Raw genomic sequence first — 16,620 nt, 5'->3', positions numbered from 1 at the left:
GTGCTCTTCACTGGCGAGTCGCGGTTTTGTCTCAGCAGGGGTGATGGTCGGATTTGCATTTATCGTCAAAGGAATGAGCGTTACACCAAGGCCTGTACTCTGGAACGGGATCGATTTGGAGGTGGAGGGTCCGTCATGGTCTGGGGCAGTGTGTCACAGCATCATCGGACTGAGCTTGTTGTCATTACAGGCAATCTCAACGCTGTGCGTTACAGGGAAGACATCCTCCTCCCTCATGTGGTACCCTTCATGCAGGCTCATCCTGACATGACCCTCCAGCATGACAATGCCACCAGCCATACTGCTCATTCTGTGCATGATTTCCTGCAAGACAGGAATGTCAGTGTTCTGCCATGGCCAGCGAAGAGCTCGGATCTCAATCCCATTGGGACCTGTTGGATCAGAAGGGTGAGGGCTAGGGCCATTCCCCCCAGAAATGTCTGGGAACATGCAGGTGCATGTATCACTTCATGATATTATAACCATTTATCATACAGCATATTCAAAGCTGAGTCAAGTTTATCTCATGGCAGTGTGCGACAAGGTGTTTGACTGTGCTGTATGTGGGACTTACCTTTGTGGAGCAGCTCTGTCCAGTGAAGAGAGCCTTGTTACCCCCCTCTCCCAAGGCCTACATCTCACAGCAAGAACTGGCAAATCTGGTGCAGACCATGAGGAGATGCACTGCAGTACTTAATGCAGCTGGTGGCCACACCAGATACTGACTGTTTTGATTTTGACCCCCCCTTTGTTCAGGGACACATTACTCCATTTCTGTTAGTCACATGTCTGTCGAACAGTTTATGTCTCAGTTGTTGAATCTTATGTTCATACAAATATTTGCACATTAAGTTTGAGGAAATTAACACAGTTGACAGTGAGAGGACGTTTCTTTTTTTGCTGAGTTTATATTAGCATTTTCGTTCTTCATGTCCAAATCATCCTAAAGTATCTTAAAGGTATTGTGAAGTTAATGAAGATTACCTCCAGAACAAGACTCATTACAAAAAATGCTGACCTGCCATTCAAACAGCCATGTTGAAAATACAACATTTCAGCCACTTAAAGGAGAATTGTGCAAGTTGTTTATTGGCTAACTGACAATTGCATGGTACTTACTTACATGCTGAATGAAAGGAAAGCCCTTAACCAAGCACAGGTAAACTATTCCGCATTTCTTCCAAAGCATGCTCCTTTAAAGTGTGAGTATTTGAACAAATATCACAATCATAATGTGTCCAGTTACAAATCTAATTTTTCTTTAAATGAGAAAATACTGAGCGAAAACTATCAAACATAACGGGATTATACAATGATTAAAACCTACGCACTCACATGACCATTCATGTAAAATCACCGTAGTAACACAGGAACCAGTCACTACTGATATGCATAAAAATACAACAGAAACTATGAGAAACTCAGTTCCATGAACAAACTTAGGAATGTCTCTTATAGATGTTACGGTTGGATATACGTAGTGTCGTGTGATGTAAATATATGAACAAGGATGATCCTTACAGGGTGAAAGTTTGAACATGAGGATGTGTGTGACACAGAGCCAACATTTATAGCTGTGACTCCTATAGTACAGCTACATGACTAATATATACTTAAACCTGACATGCAGGCGTCTCTTAAAAAGAAACAGCTTATTTCCTTAATATGCAGTGCCTGTTCATAACACAATTCACAGGTCAAATGTTGCTTGTTGCGTAACATCTAAAATAACAGTACTTTTGATACATACAAGATTGCAGAAATCAAAAGGAATCTGACATCTGCTTTCTTTAGCATTCCTATGTAATTGAATTCCCCTGTGAATCAACCCTGTAAGTCCTTCAAAACAACAAGAGTAGTCCCAATACCATCCGCAATGGATAAAAGTGGACTTTTAATTCTGGTTACATTCAATACCAATACCCTCCGTTCTCTTTGGACAGAGAATCTACCCTAGCCCTGTCAATATGTCGCATTCAGCAGCTAGTCGGAACTAGGAATCTGACATTTCCGACATGCTAACTGGTAGTAGTTATACACGTGCCGCGTTCAACGAATCAGGAAGTTGGAAATCTTAGAGTTTCCTAGTTCCGAGTAGCATATGAACGCGGCAATATGTAGGGCCCATTACCTAACATGTCAGTGACAGCAGTGCCATTATGTGAACCCCTCTCTCTCATTGGGTGTCAGAGGTCAGGGGTTGCGTAGAGGCCCGGCTTATTGGCCCATCAGTAGCGTGTGGCGGCGCCCCATTCGTAGTCGGCCTTGGCGACCAGCTCATTGACAGTGTGCAGCAGGTTGTGTTTGTGCTTCCTCAGCAGCTGCTGATTGAGCCGCTGGTCCCCGAAGCCCATCTCCAGCAGCACAGCCATCATGGAGGCGTCCTGGCTGGCCGGGTCCACACCACGCTGCAGGGGTGAAGGGGATAGGGGAGCCAGGTCAAAGGTTAGTTCTGGTTTGTCATTTTAAACGTGCACAGGAAGTCAAGAAGATATGCCAACATGTAAAGACGCTTTAAAATGGATAAATAACTCACAATTGTATGTAATAATCACTTCATGATATTATAACCATTTATCATACAGCATATTCAAAGCTGAGTCAAGTTTATCTCATGGCAGTGTGCGACAAGGTGTTTGACTGTGCTGTATGTGGGACTTACCTTTGTGGAGCAGCTCTGTCCAGTGAAGAGAGCCTTGTAGGCAGACGCTGCCACTGACAAAGCCCCCTTGACAAGTCCCTCTGTCATACCGCCTTGGCCCCTATAGAAGAGGAAGGATGTGGTCAGCCACTATACTTAACGGGAACAATCTGTTCCAGGGCCAGAGGTTAGCTTTCACAAAATGCCACACAAAACGTGTATCAACAAGAGTTGTTAGATCACCGATGAGATCACTCAAAAGGTCTTTAAATGTCTTCTATTTAAAGCCGTTTTAAAATGTAGTGTTGTATCATACTGTAGGGCCTATTACCAACGAAAGACCAGTAGATTTAAAAACTTTGCATTCAAATAGTAATTTGTTGGTCGAAAACCAAGCATCCCATCTAGCACAAATGAGGAACATTTATTATTATTATTATTATTTTTAACGGCAATAGATGTGTAGATCATTTCTAAAACTAAACTAGGCTTAATATTGTGTGGGAAGGCGTTTCACCTTCGGTGGGGGTAGCTGCGGGGTCTGGAGTTGTACGTCTCCAAGACACTGTCTGAGCCTGCCAGTCTGGTTTGACTAGATACTGAAATATAGATGGGGGGGACACACACACACACACATACTGGATGAGAGAGCTATACATTAACACAGTCAGATGTTTTGCTGAAGTAAGAAGCCTTGAAATAACATCTAGTTCCCCGTTCTCCAAAGAGAGACGCATGTTTCCTTTCTGGCCAGTGGCCACAGACGGTAAAGCGGTCCATAAGACTAGCTAAAAAGCTGCCAAGACTCATGCATGTCAAATGAGTCCTTTGTGTGATCAGAGCTTCCAAAACATTGTGTGTCTGCTTCATGCAAGGAAAAGGCTGTATTTTGCAGACACTTCCCGGCCCGTCATATCTAACACCCACCATTTAAATGGACCGCTGGTTCGCATGGTTCTACTGGTCCAGAAGCTTGTTGACTCGTTGGCTCTGCAACATGGACCGCTTCAGACCTGGGAAACAGAACAAAAACATCCTAATATACTAATCGAAGAGAAGGGAGAGTGGATAACAGTATAGTATAATTCCAATAGACCTACTAGAGTAGATACTGAACAATTTGCACACTTCACTTCAAAATAAAACACATTGCAAACGTGTGTGATAGAACTGTAACATATCATCTGTCATAATATCATTTTCCCCTGTTCACCTATATGTGTGTTGAGCCCTGTAATATCTAAGCTAATAGACTACTGTTGCATCAGAGAGCCCTCTCACCTGTGTGTGTACAGGGCCTGTGGGGACAGGAGAGGGACGGGCGGGGGCACCACCTCGGGGGTGAGGGGCACGGCGTCCAGTGTCTGGGAGGCACACAGCATCTGGTTGACACTGCTGTGGATTGGAGCCTCCGTGACTAAGGCTGCAGCCCCGGCCGCTTCTTGCCTCTCCCCCTCTGGGGTGGCCCTGTCCAGTTCCTCACGCTCCGAGTCGGAATCCTCCTCCTGCTCCGCGGCTGCAGTAGTAACAGGCTCCGAGAGGGCGGAGTTGTACATGGACTCGCCCAGCGGCCGACTGGTGTCGAAGCAGTCGGGCAGAACGATGACGTAGTCCTCGCAGGAGGACGAGGACAAGGTGGATATCTGGCTGCTCACCTCGTCCCAGTCTGCTGTCTCGTCTTCTTCCATCTCATCGTAGTTCTCATTCTTTTCATCTTCTTCATCCTCCTCGTTCACATTATTTCTGGCTTTTTTGTCTTCCTTGTCCTCCTCCTTCAGTTCATGCAGCTCCATGTACACATTTTCAACCTCTGGGGCCAGAAGCACCTCTGAGGACAATGCAATGAGGAAGAAAATATGCATTAACCAAAATAAATTCTGATTATCTTGTGATAATTTACAATTGCCAATGTGTAATTGGTGCATTTTGACTTGAGTTACCACTAGTTACTGAGTGTAAACAAAAGCAGACTGACTGTATTGAGAGTTGTTTCTTACCTGGGACGGTCTCCTCCTCTGACAGTGTGATCTGGGGAAGGCCTGGAGGTGAACCTTGACCTCTCATAACCCCCATCATCAGCACATCTGGTCCTGACACTCTTACTGCAGTGTCAAGTACTTTCCTCTCATAGTCAAAGACAGGTCCCAGGGCTACAGCTGGGAGTGCTTCAAACATAAAAAAAAAAAAAACTGGTGTTACTTTAGTTTTTAACTTCCCCCATTTACACAGTCAGATAACAAGACCAAGAGCACAGCTAGTGAGTGGACAGAACAGCCATACTTTATCGTTCAACTGAGTCTCATATCATGGTCACTCAGTCATGCTTTCCCATTTTGCTGGGAAATTCAACCAAACAAGATGGCCGCCTCACCTTTGGGCTTGCAGTAGCTGGGTTGATGTCTGCGCGGGGGCTTGTGGTCGGGAGCCTCCTCCAGGGCGAGGGAGCGGATCACCGTCTCACACACAAACTGGGACCCGCTGATGTCCCCCTCGTCCCCATCCTCGTGGCCAAGGGGGTCCGAGTTCTCCCTCTTCACACCTGATCACGACACACACAATACAAAGATTAGGGCTGTGTATGATATGGGGTCAACACTGATCAAAGATTTTTTTCTCAACTTCTTTTACTCAAGCTGACACTTGCCTTAGAGCCTGTCATAAAGCCTCAGGTCTAGCATATTTATATTCTTAAATCCATAGTTGTTAATCATAAACAACAAAACTCACAATTTGATATAGACTTGTCACTTATTTACTGAATAAAAGAGTAAAGTGAAAGACCACAACATTGGCCTCTGCCCTCTGTCTTACCCAGCAGGTTATTGACCCTGTTCGTCTCAGTGATGTCTTGGAACAGAGCGGGGTCTGGGTTCTCCAGAAGAGGGCCGTCGTGGGGCAGAGGGGACATACAGGGGGTCAGATCTACCAATGGAACAAAAACATCTCAGTCATCAACACACAAGCATTATGTCTTGAAATTCTCAGAATATCTGAAAAAAGCCCCACAAAAATATATCTTGCCATGCGTTGTGGTGATATTATATAGTTTCTTACCAACTGGAGTGTTGTTTGGTACTTTCTCCAACTCTTGTACAATGTTCATATCCAGCAATTCAAAGGACAACAGATCCTAAAAAAACACAAATAATAAAAATATTGTTGAGTCATTGAAAAAAGCAGGAAGTTGCCCTGTGGTGTATGGTGATATCATACTACTGAGTCTACCTTTGTGGCAAAGCCAACATGCCTTGACTTGCCCGGACCTTAGTCTTTCCCCACCTGTGCAGTGAGCAGGTCTACAGAGGGTAAGTAGTAGTCTCTGTGGCAGTAGTCTACAGACATGGCCAGACCATTGTCCCTGGAGCTGGACCTCCCCTCCACCTTCTCCACAACCACAGGCCTGGGCTCGTCCTTCTGAAGCACCGTGGGAGAACGTAAATCACAAGATATGACACTAATAGTGGTGGAAATAGGCTGGATTTTGATGTTTTATTCCTGTAACTTTTACCTGATGCTTAGTAAATCCATCCCTGTATCAGGGTCTGCAATCGCAAAATATTCTTGCTTTGTACCTGATGTCAAATTTGCTTAGTAGATCTGGCCCTGTACTAGTGTGTAGCTTGGCTAAACAAATGTGAATGGGACAGAGCTGGTTGACTTGCCAGGCATTTGCTCTGAGGACAGTTGGTGTTTCTGCTGGTGCTGGGGGCCACCACGATGCTGCACCACACGCGGGGGCCAAACTGCTCTCCGCAGTGCGCCAGGCGCCAGTGGGAGGTGTAGGGGCCCTCCATCACCGGGGCAACGAAGGCCACACTGACCACGCCCACCTGGCCCGGCTGCAGCAGGGGCACGGCCACCTCGCGCTTTTCCTCCGACGCCAGGGCCAGGTTACCCCACATGCACTTCAGCTAGGGACACACACACACACACAGGCATGCAGAGAAGACACACATACATTGACACAAGCACAAGGACCCATACAAAAACACTTCAACAGAAAACTTAACACTGTATTCACACAGAGAATTTACACTGAATTCACAAAGGGCTGTAGCACTGGTTGGGTTAATCAGACAGTAAGTACTAATTACACGTAACAGTTACAATTATGTGTAGTTAGTTCTAGTATTCAAGTTAGGGATTGAGATCGTTCTAGTATGCAGGTTAGGGACTGAGATGGGTCCTCTTGGGGGGGTACCTTGGTCTCCGAGGTCCAGTTGATGGTGCCCGAGTTCCTCATCTTCCAGTACTTGATGAACTTGGTGCCGGGCTCTAGGCAGGTCCCATCAGGCAGATTTTCATCCAGAAACAAGGCAGCCATAGTGGGCACCAAGGTGGTGTGGGAGACCTCGGGACCCCTAGTGTTTCAAGTGTACAGAGCATTGTTGAAAACAGCCCCGGCTTCAGACCCATCCCTCTTTTTTTTCTATGAATCATAAAAGCAGCAGGATCCTTTTTGCAGCTCAAAGCTATTTATTGTTTAGAAATCTATGAAGCAGCAGCAGCAGTTTCACACGTGGGGTAGTTCCATCATCCACCAGCGATAAATTCTATTACAACTATTACAAAGATGGCCTATTTCTTGAGAAAATATTTGATTTTTTCTCCATGCTGGGCCTAGAGACACCCAGCACTCTGACGCCCTCCCAGGGTGGCGCTTACTCTGGACTGGAGGCCTGGGAGTCTGGGGCAGGACCTTGGGATGGTTCTGGGGCCTGGGTAGCAGCAGGATCAGGGGCCAGGGCTGGAGCCTGGGTGGCAGCCATATTGGATCTGGCGAAGGTAGTGGCAGGGCTGCTCCATTGCAGGCCCCTCTTTTCCAGCCTCAGCTTCTTCTTGATCTCCTTCACCTCGGCCTTGAGCTGCCTACTCTCAGCTTTGAGGCGCTGACGCTCAGCCTTGCGCACCGTCCTGTCTCCTCGCCTTGGGAACCTGAGTACAAACAAAATACAGAAGGTTTTTTTTTTTTTTTTTTTTAATACACTGGGAAGTGTGAAAGCTGAACATCTCCTGACAATACAAGTAACACAGACAACATCACAGTAAGGGCAGGCTTCTACATCCAGCAGACTAACCTTAATTCTCCTGACATGCCATGCTCAGGGATGGAGAGGGGCGTTTTAGTTCTCACCAGGTTGTGGCTGGGGTCGTGGCCGTGTCGACACAGCTCACATAAGATGCAGGATGGACACACACTGGAGAAAAACAGGACACCAAAAAGAAGGTAAGGACACTAATTGAAAGTGACATTTCATGAGAAATCAGCAAAATAAACCTTTTATTTTATTTCAACTCATGAGCTCATTAATAACGTAATAATATTGATCTATTATTGTTGTGATGGGTCTACCTGCACTGATACGCTCCATCAGAGGCTGGTCTCTTGCATTTGCTGCAGTCAGGAGTATAGCCCAATGAAGTGTAGGAAGGGGGCCCGGTGGAGGAGGAGCTGATCTTTGGCTTCTTGACATTGACTCCACCTACTGCTCCAAGGGCCTCGAGGGGCCCGTCGGGGTCAGGAGCCTTGTGGGTGCAGCACTGGCCAGAGAAGTCGTTACACATTTTCTCCACTACCTCCTTTACCACCTCATCCTTGAACTGACAGGAGAGAGGGATCCCATTAAAACGAGTTCTATTTTTTTTTTTTTTTTTTTTTTAAGTCGATTTTTGGGTTTATTATTCTGAAATATAAAGAAACAATGAACAATCTAATTTCAATATGGACTTACTTTTTCCATGTAAGATCTGAACCAAGCTGGGGGAGGCTTATCCTCTGGCTTGGTCAATTTGTTGTCCTTCACAACCACCTATAAAATCAATTGATTGACATTAAACTCATATTATGATTTGTCAAAGTCATACTATGAAACCAAAGAGTGTGTATTTTATTATTACATTTTCACAACCTTTCCTGAAGAAAGTGAAAGTATCACTATCTTCAGGAAAGGTTGTGAAAATGTAATAATAAAATACCAACCTGACAATGATATAACTTCTCTTACATTCAGACAACATTGCATCAACATTGAAAGCCGTGTGTGGTGCTCTTACAACATCTCGCTCAGGGGTGACCTGTGTGCCTTTGTCCACAGTCTTGACCCTGGAGGGGTACGGAGGGGCCGGCCGGAGGTCACCCTTCAGCTCCTTCACATCTTGGGCCTTGACCGGCCCAGCGGCAGCCGGACCCTGCTTTGCCTTGTAAACGTTCATGTGCAACTGGTTCCCCTGCTTCTCTGCACTCTGGAGGAAATAGCACGTTCAGCAATTCCATATAGCATTTTACAGACTGGAAGAACTAGTTCACAGAATGATTTTTTAGCCTTTGAAATACATTTTTAAAAACATGTAAGTTTGAATACCTTCACCGCCTCCTCATATTCCTCTGACAAATATAGACAAACAAAAGAGATCAGAGAATACGTTTGTGTTGGTGTGACCTCTCAATTATGAACGGGAAAGCTTTAACTAATAACCATCACATTAAAGATGGAGAAAAGTAATGGCATATCATTGTGATTTAGCTGAGAATAATTTCCCCCCTATATTAAGATTATCACTTAATTTACATACCTTGACTGTTAATGGAAACCTGAAACAAAGAGAGTGATTAGTGTTACAGAATGCCTTCTGAAAAAACATACTTTGAATCTGCTAACGTATCCCATGTCCCATACTGTTGTTGCTGTACCGTTACATCAGAAATGTTGGAACAATGTGAATGATCGAGCAGAGTGAGGACTTTGCCCTACATTCGAAATAATACACAATAGAATAAAATACTTTTTTAACTCACCTCCTCATTGTCCTCATCAAAATATTTCACTTGGAAATGGCTTATGCCAAACGATGCTTTTATCTGTAGATTCAATTCAAAGAACATAGCATGATGATTCAGGATCAGCATAACAGGATCACATCACATATAATAATAATACTCTAATTTGTTGCTAGAAAGATCATTTGCAGACAAATGTCTAAATGGTCCAACGTTTGTGGTAACTAGGCCATGGCTAGGCCTGCTAGGCTCGAAGAATGCAGCTAACTTCTCTTTAGCTAAACTGCGCCAGCGCTAGATAGCTAAACTAGCTACTTGCCCAGGCTTCAACCGACTCCCATTCCGATTTATCCAAATCTGGAGCCACAAATTTCTTTACATTCCCCCTGAAATTCACTTTAATCGTAACAGGTAGCCCCATGGCTGCTTTTTGTGATTAAAAAAGGAGAATCATTGAAGATTATAGTGGACAAAACGAGTTCTCGCATTCGCCAATCCTCTTGTTTACATAGTCAGCTGAAAAATACGATTGCGCGTTCAGTGCATAAATATGCAGCGTTCAAAACAACTGGGAACTCGGAAATATCTTCAGTACGTTCAAGATAACTGGGAACTCGGGGAAAAAAACCGAGCTCCGACTGGGAACAGGTGTTTGAACGGTCATCCAACTCGGAATTCCAAGTCGAAAACTCGGGTATCTTTCTAGAAGTCGATCGCTGACGTCACGATCTGACTTAGTTTTTTTCCTTGTTCCCATTTGTCTTGAAAGCACCATTAATGTGCATGCGTGTTCGTATGTCATGTTGTCTCATGTTGAATACTTCATTTTTAAGACAACAATTGTGGCTGACAGGAGTGGGAAAGCTGCACGTTTAGTCCCAAATTGAGGACAATCGTATTTCCTCCATTTGTGGTTAAGGAAGATGAATTCACTCCTCAAGGTGGACAATGAACTTAATATTAAGGTAAAACGTAATTTACGTCCACAATTCATGCGACATCTTGGGAGAAGTTGCTTGTAATGTTAGCTAGTGTTGGGGGTCCCTAGCTAGCAATTATTAGTCAGTGATACAAAGTGCTGAAGCTAACTTGCTTTCTTCCCGTGCCTGGCATAACAGACAAGGGAAACTGTCTAACAGGTGCACTTCCTTACATAAAAGGGTTATTGCTTGTGCCGCATGTTTCATAAGGGGCGAGTATTGGTAGCTAGCTAGTTCATAACTAACGGTGTCAAGGTAACCCGGTAGCTCAATTCAACACAATTTTTAGACATAGACAGATACCATATTGAATTGACGTTGACTGATGATTAGCAATGTCTTGCAGACAGTATCCTAATCGAATCCCAATCACATGTTGTATTCAAACATGCCTGCTGGTTATTGAATATTGAATTATTTTCCTGTAATACGACAGTTGTTGTTTTTGTACAGGTTGATGCTTTCAGACAACGAATTACTGGGGAGGTGAGTTTCCTTTCAGTTGTTTACTGTATTCAGTGGGGGACCAAAGTATCTAGATATTGTAGCTAGTTACCTGTAGGTAAGTTGGCTCTGAATGTCATTTTCCAACTAAACTCCTTGTTTCACAGGCGGAGAACCTAGTTGCAAGTTTTTTCCCAAATAAGTTATTGGAACTTGACCATTTTCTCAAGGTAAGCTTATTTATTTAATCATAATGTAAATGATTAGTCAAATGTCCTACAATTTCCCTTTTAGAGTGTGTGTTGTGGGCCATCGTTTGCAGGATCCCATTTTAAACATCTGTGAACTTAAGGAGATACACTCAGAAATCAACTTGACAGTGCCAGACCCCATTCTACTCTCAAACCTCCACGATGGACTTGAAGCGGTGAGACTTGGATTGGAATTAAACACCCTGTGATGACCAAATGCAATCTGTACTTGTAACATATGTAAGCAACTTGATATCCTCTTCACAGCAGAATGCCAAAAAGAGGAAAATGGAAGATGGTACTGGGGAGGACAAGGGTGAGTAACACTACATGCATATTTTGAGTGTTTTCTTTATTTTACTTCTGGTCAAGCCTACAGTGGTAAGAGGTATGTTCTCTTGTTCATCTTACACTTACATTGTAGTCATTTAGCAGATGCTCTTATCCGGAGAGAATTACAGTAGTGAGTGCATACTTTCTTGTACTGGTCCCTCGTGGGAATTGAACCAACAACCCTGGCATTGTAAGTGCCATGCTCTACCAACTGAGCCACACGGGAACAATCTTCTCTTCCTGTCCTACAGTGGCTGGCACCAAGGTCTTTATCATGCCTAGGGGGATGATGAAGAGCAACGCCAAGCTGGTGGACTTGATCGAGAAGGTCAAGCCAGAGATCAGGACACTCATAGAGAAATGTAACACGGTACATCGCGCTTTCCCACACAGTCTCTTCCATAATCTATCCCACAGGCTTTGCCTTAATCTATACCATACATTTAGGTGAGTACATATTACCCATTATCTGCAGTCCCTAATAATTTGTCTGTCTTGTTCTTCAGGTCAAAATGTGGGTTCAGTTGCTTATCCCAAGAATAGAAGATGGCAACAACTTCGGGGTTTCAATTCAGGTGCCACTTTTACTTTATATGGATTAAAGAAGATGAGAAGGCGGCCAGTACGTTGCAATAAACAACAGTGAACTATTAACAGAGTACATTTACAAAATAATATATGCAGGAGCAGTCAGCATAGTACATCAGAACTAGAGGTCGACCGATTATGATTTTTCAACGTCGATACCGATTATTGGAGGACCAAAAAAAGCCAATACCGATTAATCGGCTGATTTAAAAAAAAAAATATATATATATATATATATATATATAAAAAAAATTATTATTTATTTATTTGTAATAATGACAATTACAACAATACTGAATGAACACTTTTATTTTAACTTAATATAATCATCAATAAAATCAATTTAGCCTCACATAAATAATCAAACATGTTCAATTTGGTTTAAATAATGCAAAAACAAAGTGTCGGAGAAGAAAGTAAAAATGCAATATGTGCTATGTAAAAAAGCTAACATTTAAGTTCCTTGCTCAGAACATGAGAACATATGAAAGCTGGTGGTTCCTTTTTACACGAGTCTTCAATATTCCCAGGTGAGAAGTTTTAGGTTGTAGTTATTATAGGACTATTTCTCTCTATACCATTTGTATTTCATATACCTTTGACTATTGGATGTTCTTATAGGCACTTTAGTATTGCCAGTGTAACAGTATAGCTTCCGTCCCTCTCCTCGCCCCTACCTGGGCTCGAACCAGGAACACCTCGACAACAGCTACCCTCGAAGCATCGTTACCCATCGCTCCACAAAAGCCGCGGCCCTTGCAGAGCAAGGGGAACAACTACTTCAAGGTCTGAGCAAGTGACGTCACCGATTGAAACGCTATTAGCGCGCACCCCGCTAACTAGCTCGGGAGTTGATAGGCTTGAAGTCATAAACAGCTCAATGCTTGAAGCACAGCGAAGAGCTGCTGGCAAACGCACGAAAGTGCTGTTTGAATGAATGCTTACGAGCCTGCTGCTGCCTACCACCGCTCAGTCAGACTGCTCTATCAAATAATTTACTTAATTATAATATAATAACACTCACAAATACGAGTCTTGGGTCATTAATATGGTCAAATCCGGAAACGATAATTTCGAAAGCAAATTTTTTCAGTGAAATACGGAACCGTTCCGTATTTTATCCAACGGGTGGCATCCATAAGTCTAAATATTCCTGTTGCATTGCACAACCTTCAATGTTATGTCATAATTACGTAAAATTCTGGCAAATTAGTTCGCAACGAGCCAGGCGGCCCAAACTGTTGCATATACCCTGATTCTGCGTTCATTGCACGCAGAGAAGTGACACAATTTCCCCAGTTTAATATTGCCTGCTAACCTGGATTTCTTAACTAAATATGCAGGTTTAATAAAATATACTTCTGTGTATTGATTTTAAGAAAGGCATTGATGTTTATGGTTAGGTACATTCGTGCAACCATTGTGCTTTTTTCACGAATGCGCTTTTGTTAAATCATCCCCCGTTTGGCGAAGTTGGCTGTTAGGAATAAATAGTCTTCACACAGTTCGCAACGAGCCAGGCGGCCCAAACTGCTGCATATACCCTGACTCTGTTGCACAGAACGCAAGAGTGACACAATTTCCCTAGTTAAAAGAAATTCATGTTAGCAGGAAATATTAACTAAAAATGCAGGTTTAAAAATATATACTTGTGTATTGATTTTAAGAAATGCGTTGATGTTTATGGTTAGGTACACTGGTGCAACGATAATGCTTTTTTTCGCGAATGCGCTTGTTAAATCATTAAATCACCCGTTTGGCGAAGTAGGCTATGATTCAATGATAAATTAACAGGCACCGCATCGATTATATGCAACCCAGGACAAGCTAGATAAACTAATAATATCATCAACCATGTGTAGTTAACTAGTGATTATGTTAAGATTGATTGTTTTTTATAAGATACTTTTAATGCTAGCTAGCACCTTACCTTGGCTCCTTGCTGCACTCGCATAACAGGTAGTCAGCCTGCCACGCAGTCTCCTCGTGGAGTGCAATGTAATCGGCCATGATCGGTGTCCAAAAATACCGATTGTTATGAAAACTTTTAATCGGTCAACCTCTAATCAGGACGCACACCTGCAATGGATTTAGACTACTAGAGTCTATATGTATTAAAAGGTGCACCATTTTTATTGCTGTCTGTACCTAAGGTCTCATCTAAGTGTATGCTACATTGAACCATGGCTCCACCACTGATTTGTTGTCTGCAGGAGGAGACAGTAGCTGAACTCCGAACAGTGGAGGGGGAAGCAGCATCATACCTCGACCAGATATCTGGGTACTAACCTCAACCCGGTCTTTACAATTAGTCTTACTGTGGTAGGCTACATAACCATCTTGTATCCTATCTGCCCATAGATACTACATCACAAGAGCAAAGCTAGTGTCCAAAATAGCAAAATACCCACATGTGGTAAGTGTGATTGCTAACTGCAGGTCTGGTTGGCAAGCTTCTTCCAGACAGAAACCTGTCCCTACACTGTGCATTTACTGAGGGCAAAGCAGCATTATAAAAATCTGGACATTGTCCAACCCTAGTATGCATTATTTACATGCACCTACATTACTATTTACCTTAAGACTCTTTCTCTAAACAGGAGGACTACCGGCGCACAGTGACGGAGATTGATGAGAAGAAATACATCAGCCTCAAGGTCATAGTTTCAGAGCTGAGAAATCAATACGTGAGTGAAATATCCTGTTATGCACAGGAATAGTTTTTCTCACCATCCATTTCTACCCACAAGATAACACATTGCGTTTTTTAAATCCTGAATCTGCTCTGCTACAGGTAACGTTACACGACATGATCTTGAAGAACATTGACAAGATCAAGAAGCCTAGGAGCAGTAATGCTGAAGCATTGTACTGAGACTGACCCAGCCACCCTTCCCGTTCCCTTCCTCTGCCAGCTGTCAAAGTAGAGGAAGGAGTAGAGCTAGACCATCATTACCAGATCAGTACAATCCAGGAAACCATGGTCCCGGTATCTTTTCGTTTGATTTGTAAAATATGGTCATTGTTTTAAAATCCTTCGAAGAGTATGTTATGAGGTCTATCGACGAACCGTGAGCAATGGCTCCGGGAAAAGAACGCTATGTATTTTTTATTAAATTAAAACCATTTTGTCCATGCATCTCGCTGTCTTTTCTGAAACTTTTGAAATGGTCCAAGACCACTTTTACTGTTTTGTCTACTGCTTTATTGAATGTTCTATGGCGCGATGGGAGACAGTCCTATGTAGGTCACTGCAGAAGTGCTTTTTAGTGGCTGGGTTTTCAATTACCCTGGTGATGGTGGTAACGGCTGACTGACTTTATGCTGAATATTATGGACTCGAATCAGAACAGTTATTTCAGAATGTCCGTAAAATTGTTTAGATATTACTTTTTTATTTTTTTATTTTATTTTTTTATCCCATTTTCTCTCTAATTTTTCGTGGTAACCAATCGCTAGTAATTACTATCTTGCCTCATCGCTACAACTCCCGTACAGGCTCGGGAGAGACGAAGGTCGAAAGCCATGCGTCCTCCGAAGCACAACCCAACCAAGCCGCACTGCTTCTTAACACAGCGCGCCTCCAACCCGGAAGCCAGCCGCACCAATGTGTTGGAGGAAACACCGTGTACCTGGCCCCCTTGGTTAGCGCGCACTGCGCCCGCCCGCCACAGGAGTCGCTGGAGCGCGATGAGACAAGGATATCCCTACCGGCCAAACCCTCCCTAACCCGGACGACGCTAGAGACATGACATTTTAATGCTGCCAACTCCGAAAAGTGTTTCTTCAACTCATTTTACTGAATAAAATGGTTTTTTAAGACATTTTGGAAGGGTTTTACTTCTAAACACTAATGTTTCATCATGCTTGATATTCTTCAGAGGTAAGATATTCCAAGTAATACAGACTTCGTTACACTCATATCTGCTCACACAAACCATTGATGTAACCTTTTGGTCTGATTGTGCCGACAGATATGGCAGCTCTGCTTCTAGCTCCTAAGCAACTTGAAGTATTCCATTTTTTTGTGTTATTTCTTACATTATTAGACCATTTTTTTTGTGTTATTACATACAGCCGGAAATAACTTTTGTATATCAGAGTGGCGGTAAGTCACCAGCATTACGACCAGGAATACGACTTTCCTGAATTGGATCCTTTGTTCGTACCCCCCAGGGCAATTTAACTTCCAGAGTCTGCTCCAAAACACCCCAGGCGGAGAAGAGGTATTCGGTGTGGATTTCTAGTCTGACTCAGGAGGCATGAACACCATCCACCACTTCTGAGTATATTACTCACTGATGTCCAGTCTCTGGACAACAAAGTAGATGAGCTCAGGGCGAGGATCTCCTTCCAGAGAGACATCAGGGATTGTAACATACTGTGTTTCACAGAAATATGACTCTGGATATACTGTCCCCGTCCATACAGCCAGGTGGGTTCTCAGTACATCGTGCAGACAGGAATAAAGAACTCTCTGGGAAGAAGAAAGGCGGGGGTGTATGTTTCATGATTTATTACTCGTGGTGTGATTGTGATAACATATAGGAACTCAAGTCCTTTTGTTCAGCCGGCCTAGAATTCTTCACAATCAAATACCGACCT

General features: G+C 43.3%; 2 protein-coding genes across 7 annotated transcripts; one reads left to right on the top strand and one right to left on the bottom strand.

The window, feature by feature from the left end:
• Nucleotides 1–1,062: 1,062 nt before the first annotated feature.
• On the bottom strand, nt 1,063–10,118 carry LOC120046316 (next to BRCA1 gene 1 protein-like). Of its 5 annotated transcripts, none has more exons than XM_038991445.1 (21): nt 9,739–10,118; nt 9,438–9,500; nt 9,215–9,233; nt 9,004–9,026; nt 8,696–8,884; nt 8,374–8,451; nt 7,995–8,242; nt 7,720–7,839; nt 7,307–7,576; nt 6,843–7,002; nt 6,304–6,552; nt 5,921–6,055; nt 5,696–5,771; nt 5,453–5,563; nt 5,013–5,180; nt 4,639–4,806; nt 3,923–4,469; nt 3,569–3,654; nt 3,159–3,240; nt 2,663–2,762; nt 1,063–2,408 (listed from the first exon to the last, which is right to left on the bottom strand). In XM_038991445.1, exons 1-21 carry the CDS (start codon nt 9,838–9,840, stop codon nt 2,229–2,231), a joined length of 3,174 nt encoding a protein of 1,057 aa, XP_038847373.1. In that variant the 5' UTR covers nt 9,841–10,118; the 3' UTR covers nt 1,063–2,228. The 5 variants fall into 5 exon arrangements, 4 of the variants coding, with proteins under 4 accessions (XP_038847373.1, XP_038847374.1, XP_038847376.1 ...); XM_038991446.1 differs by having other exon boundaries at nt 8,717–8,884; XM_038991448.1 differs by lacking the exon at nt 9,004–9,026 and having other exon boundaries at nt 9,739–9,754.
• On the top strand, nt 10,039–15,154 carry LOC120046317 (proteasome activator complex subunit 3-like). Of its 2 annotated transcripts, none has more exons than XM_038991450.1 (11): nt 10,039–10,384; nt 10,853–10,885; nt 11,011–11,073; nt 11,166–11,270; nt 11,362–11,410; nt 11,679–11,797; nt 11,934–12,002; nt 14,229–14,296; nt 14,377–14,431; nt 14,616–14,702; nt 14,810–15,154. In XM_038991450.1, the coding sequence occupies exons 1-11, from the start codon at nt 10,343–10,345 to the stop codon at nt 14,888–14,890; spliced, it is 771 nt and encodes a 256-aa protein (XP_038847378.1). In that variant the 5' UTR covers nt 10,039–10,342; the 3' UTR covers nt 14,891–15,154. The 2 variants fall into 2 exon arrangements, with proteins under 2 accessions (XP_038847378.1, XP_038847379.1); XM_038991451.1 differs by having other exon boundaries at nt 10,041–10,384; nt 11,365–11,410.
• The last annotated feature ends 1,466 nt before the right edge of the window (nt 15,155–16,620 follow it).

The sequence above is a fragment of the Salvelinus namaycush genome, chromosome 4, assembly GCF_016432855.1.
Source record: "Salvelinus namaycush isolate Seneca chromosome 4, SaNama_1.0, whole genome shotgun sequence".
Lineage (NCBI taxonomy): Eukaryota > Metazoa > Chordata > Actinopteri > Salmoniformes > Salmonidae > Salvelinus > Salvelinus namaycush.
The sequence above is the reverse complement of the archived record's forward strand: the minus strand, read 5'-3'. Positions and strand labels throughout refer to the sequence as shown.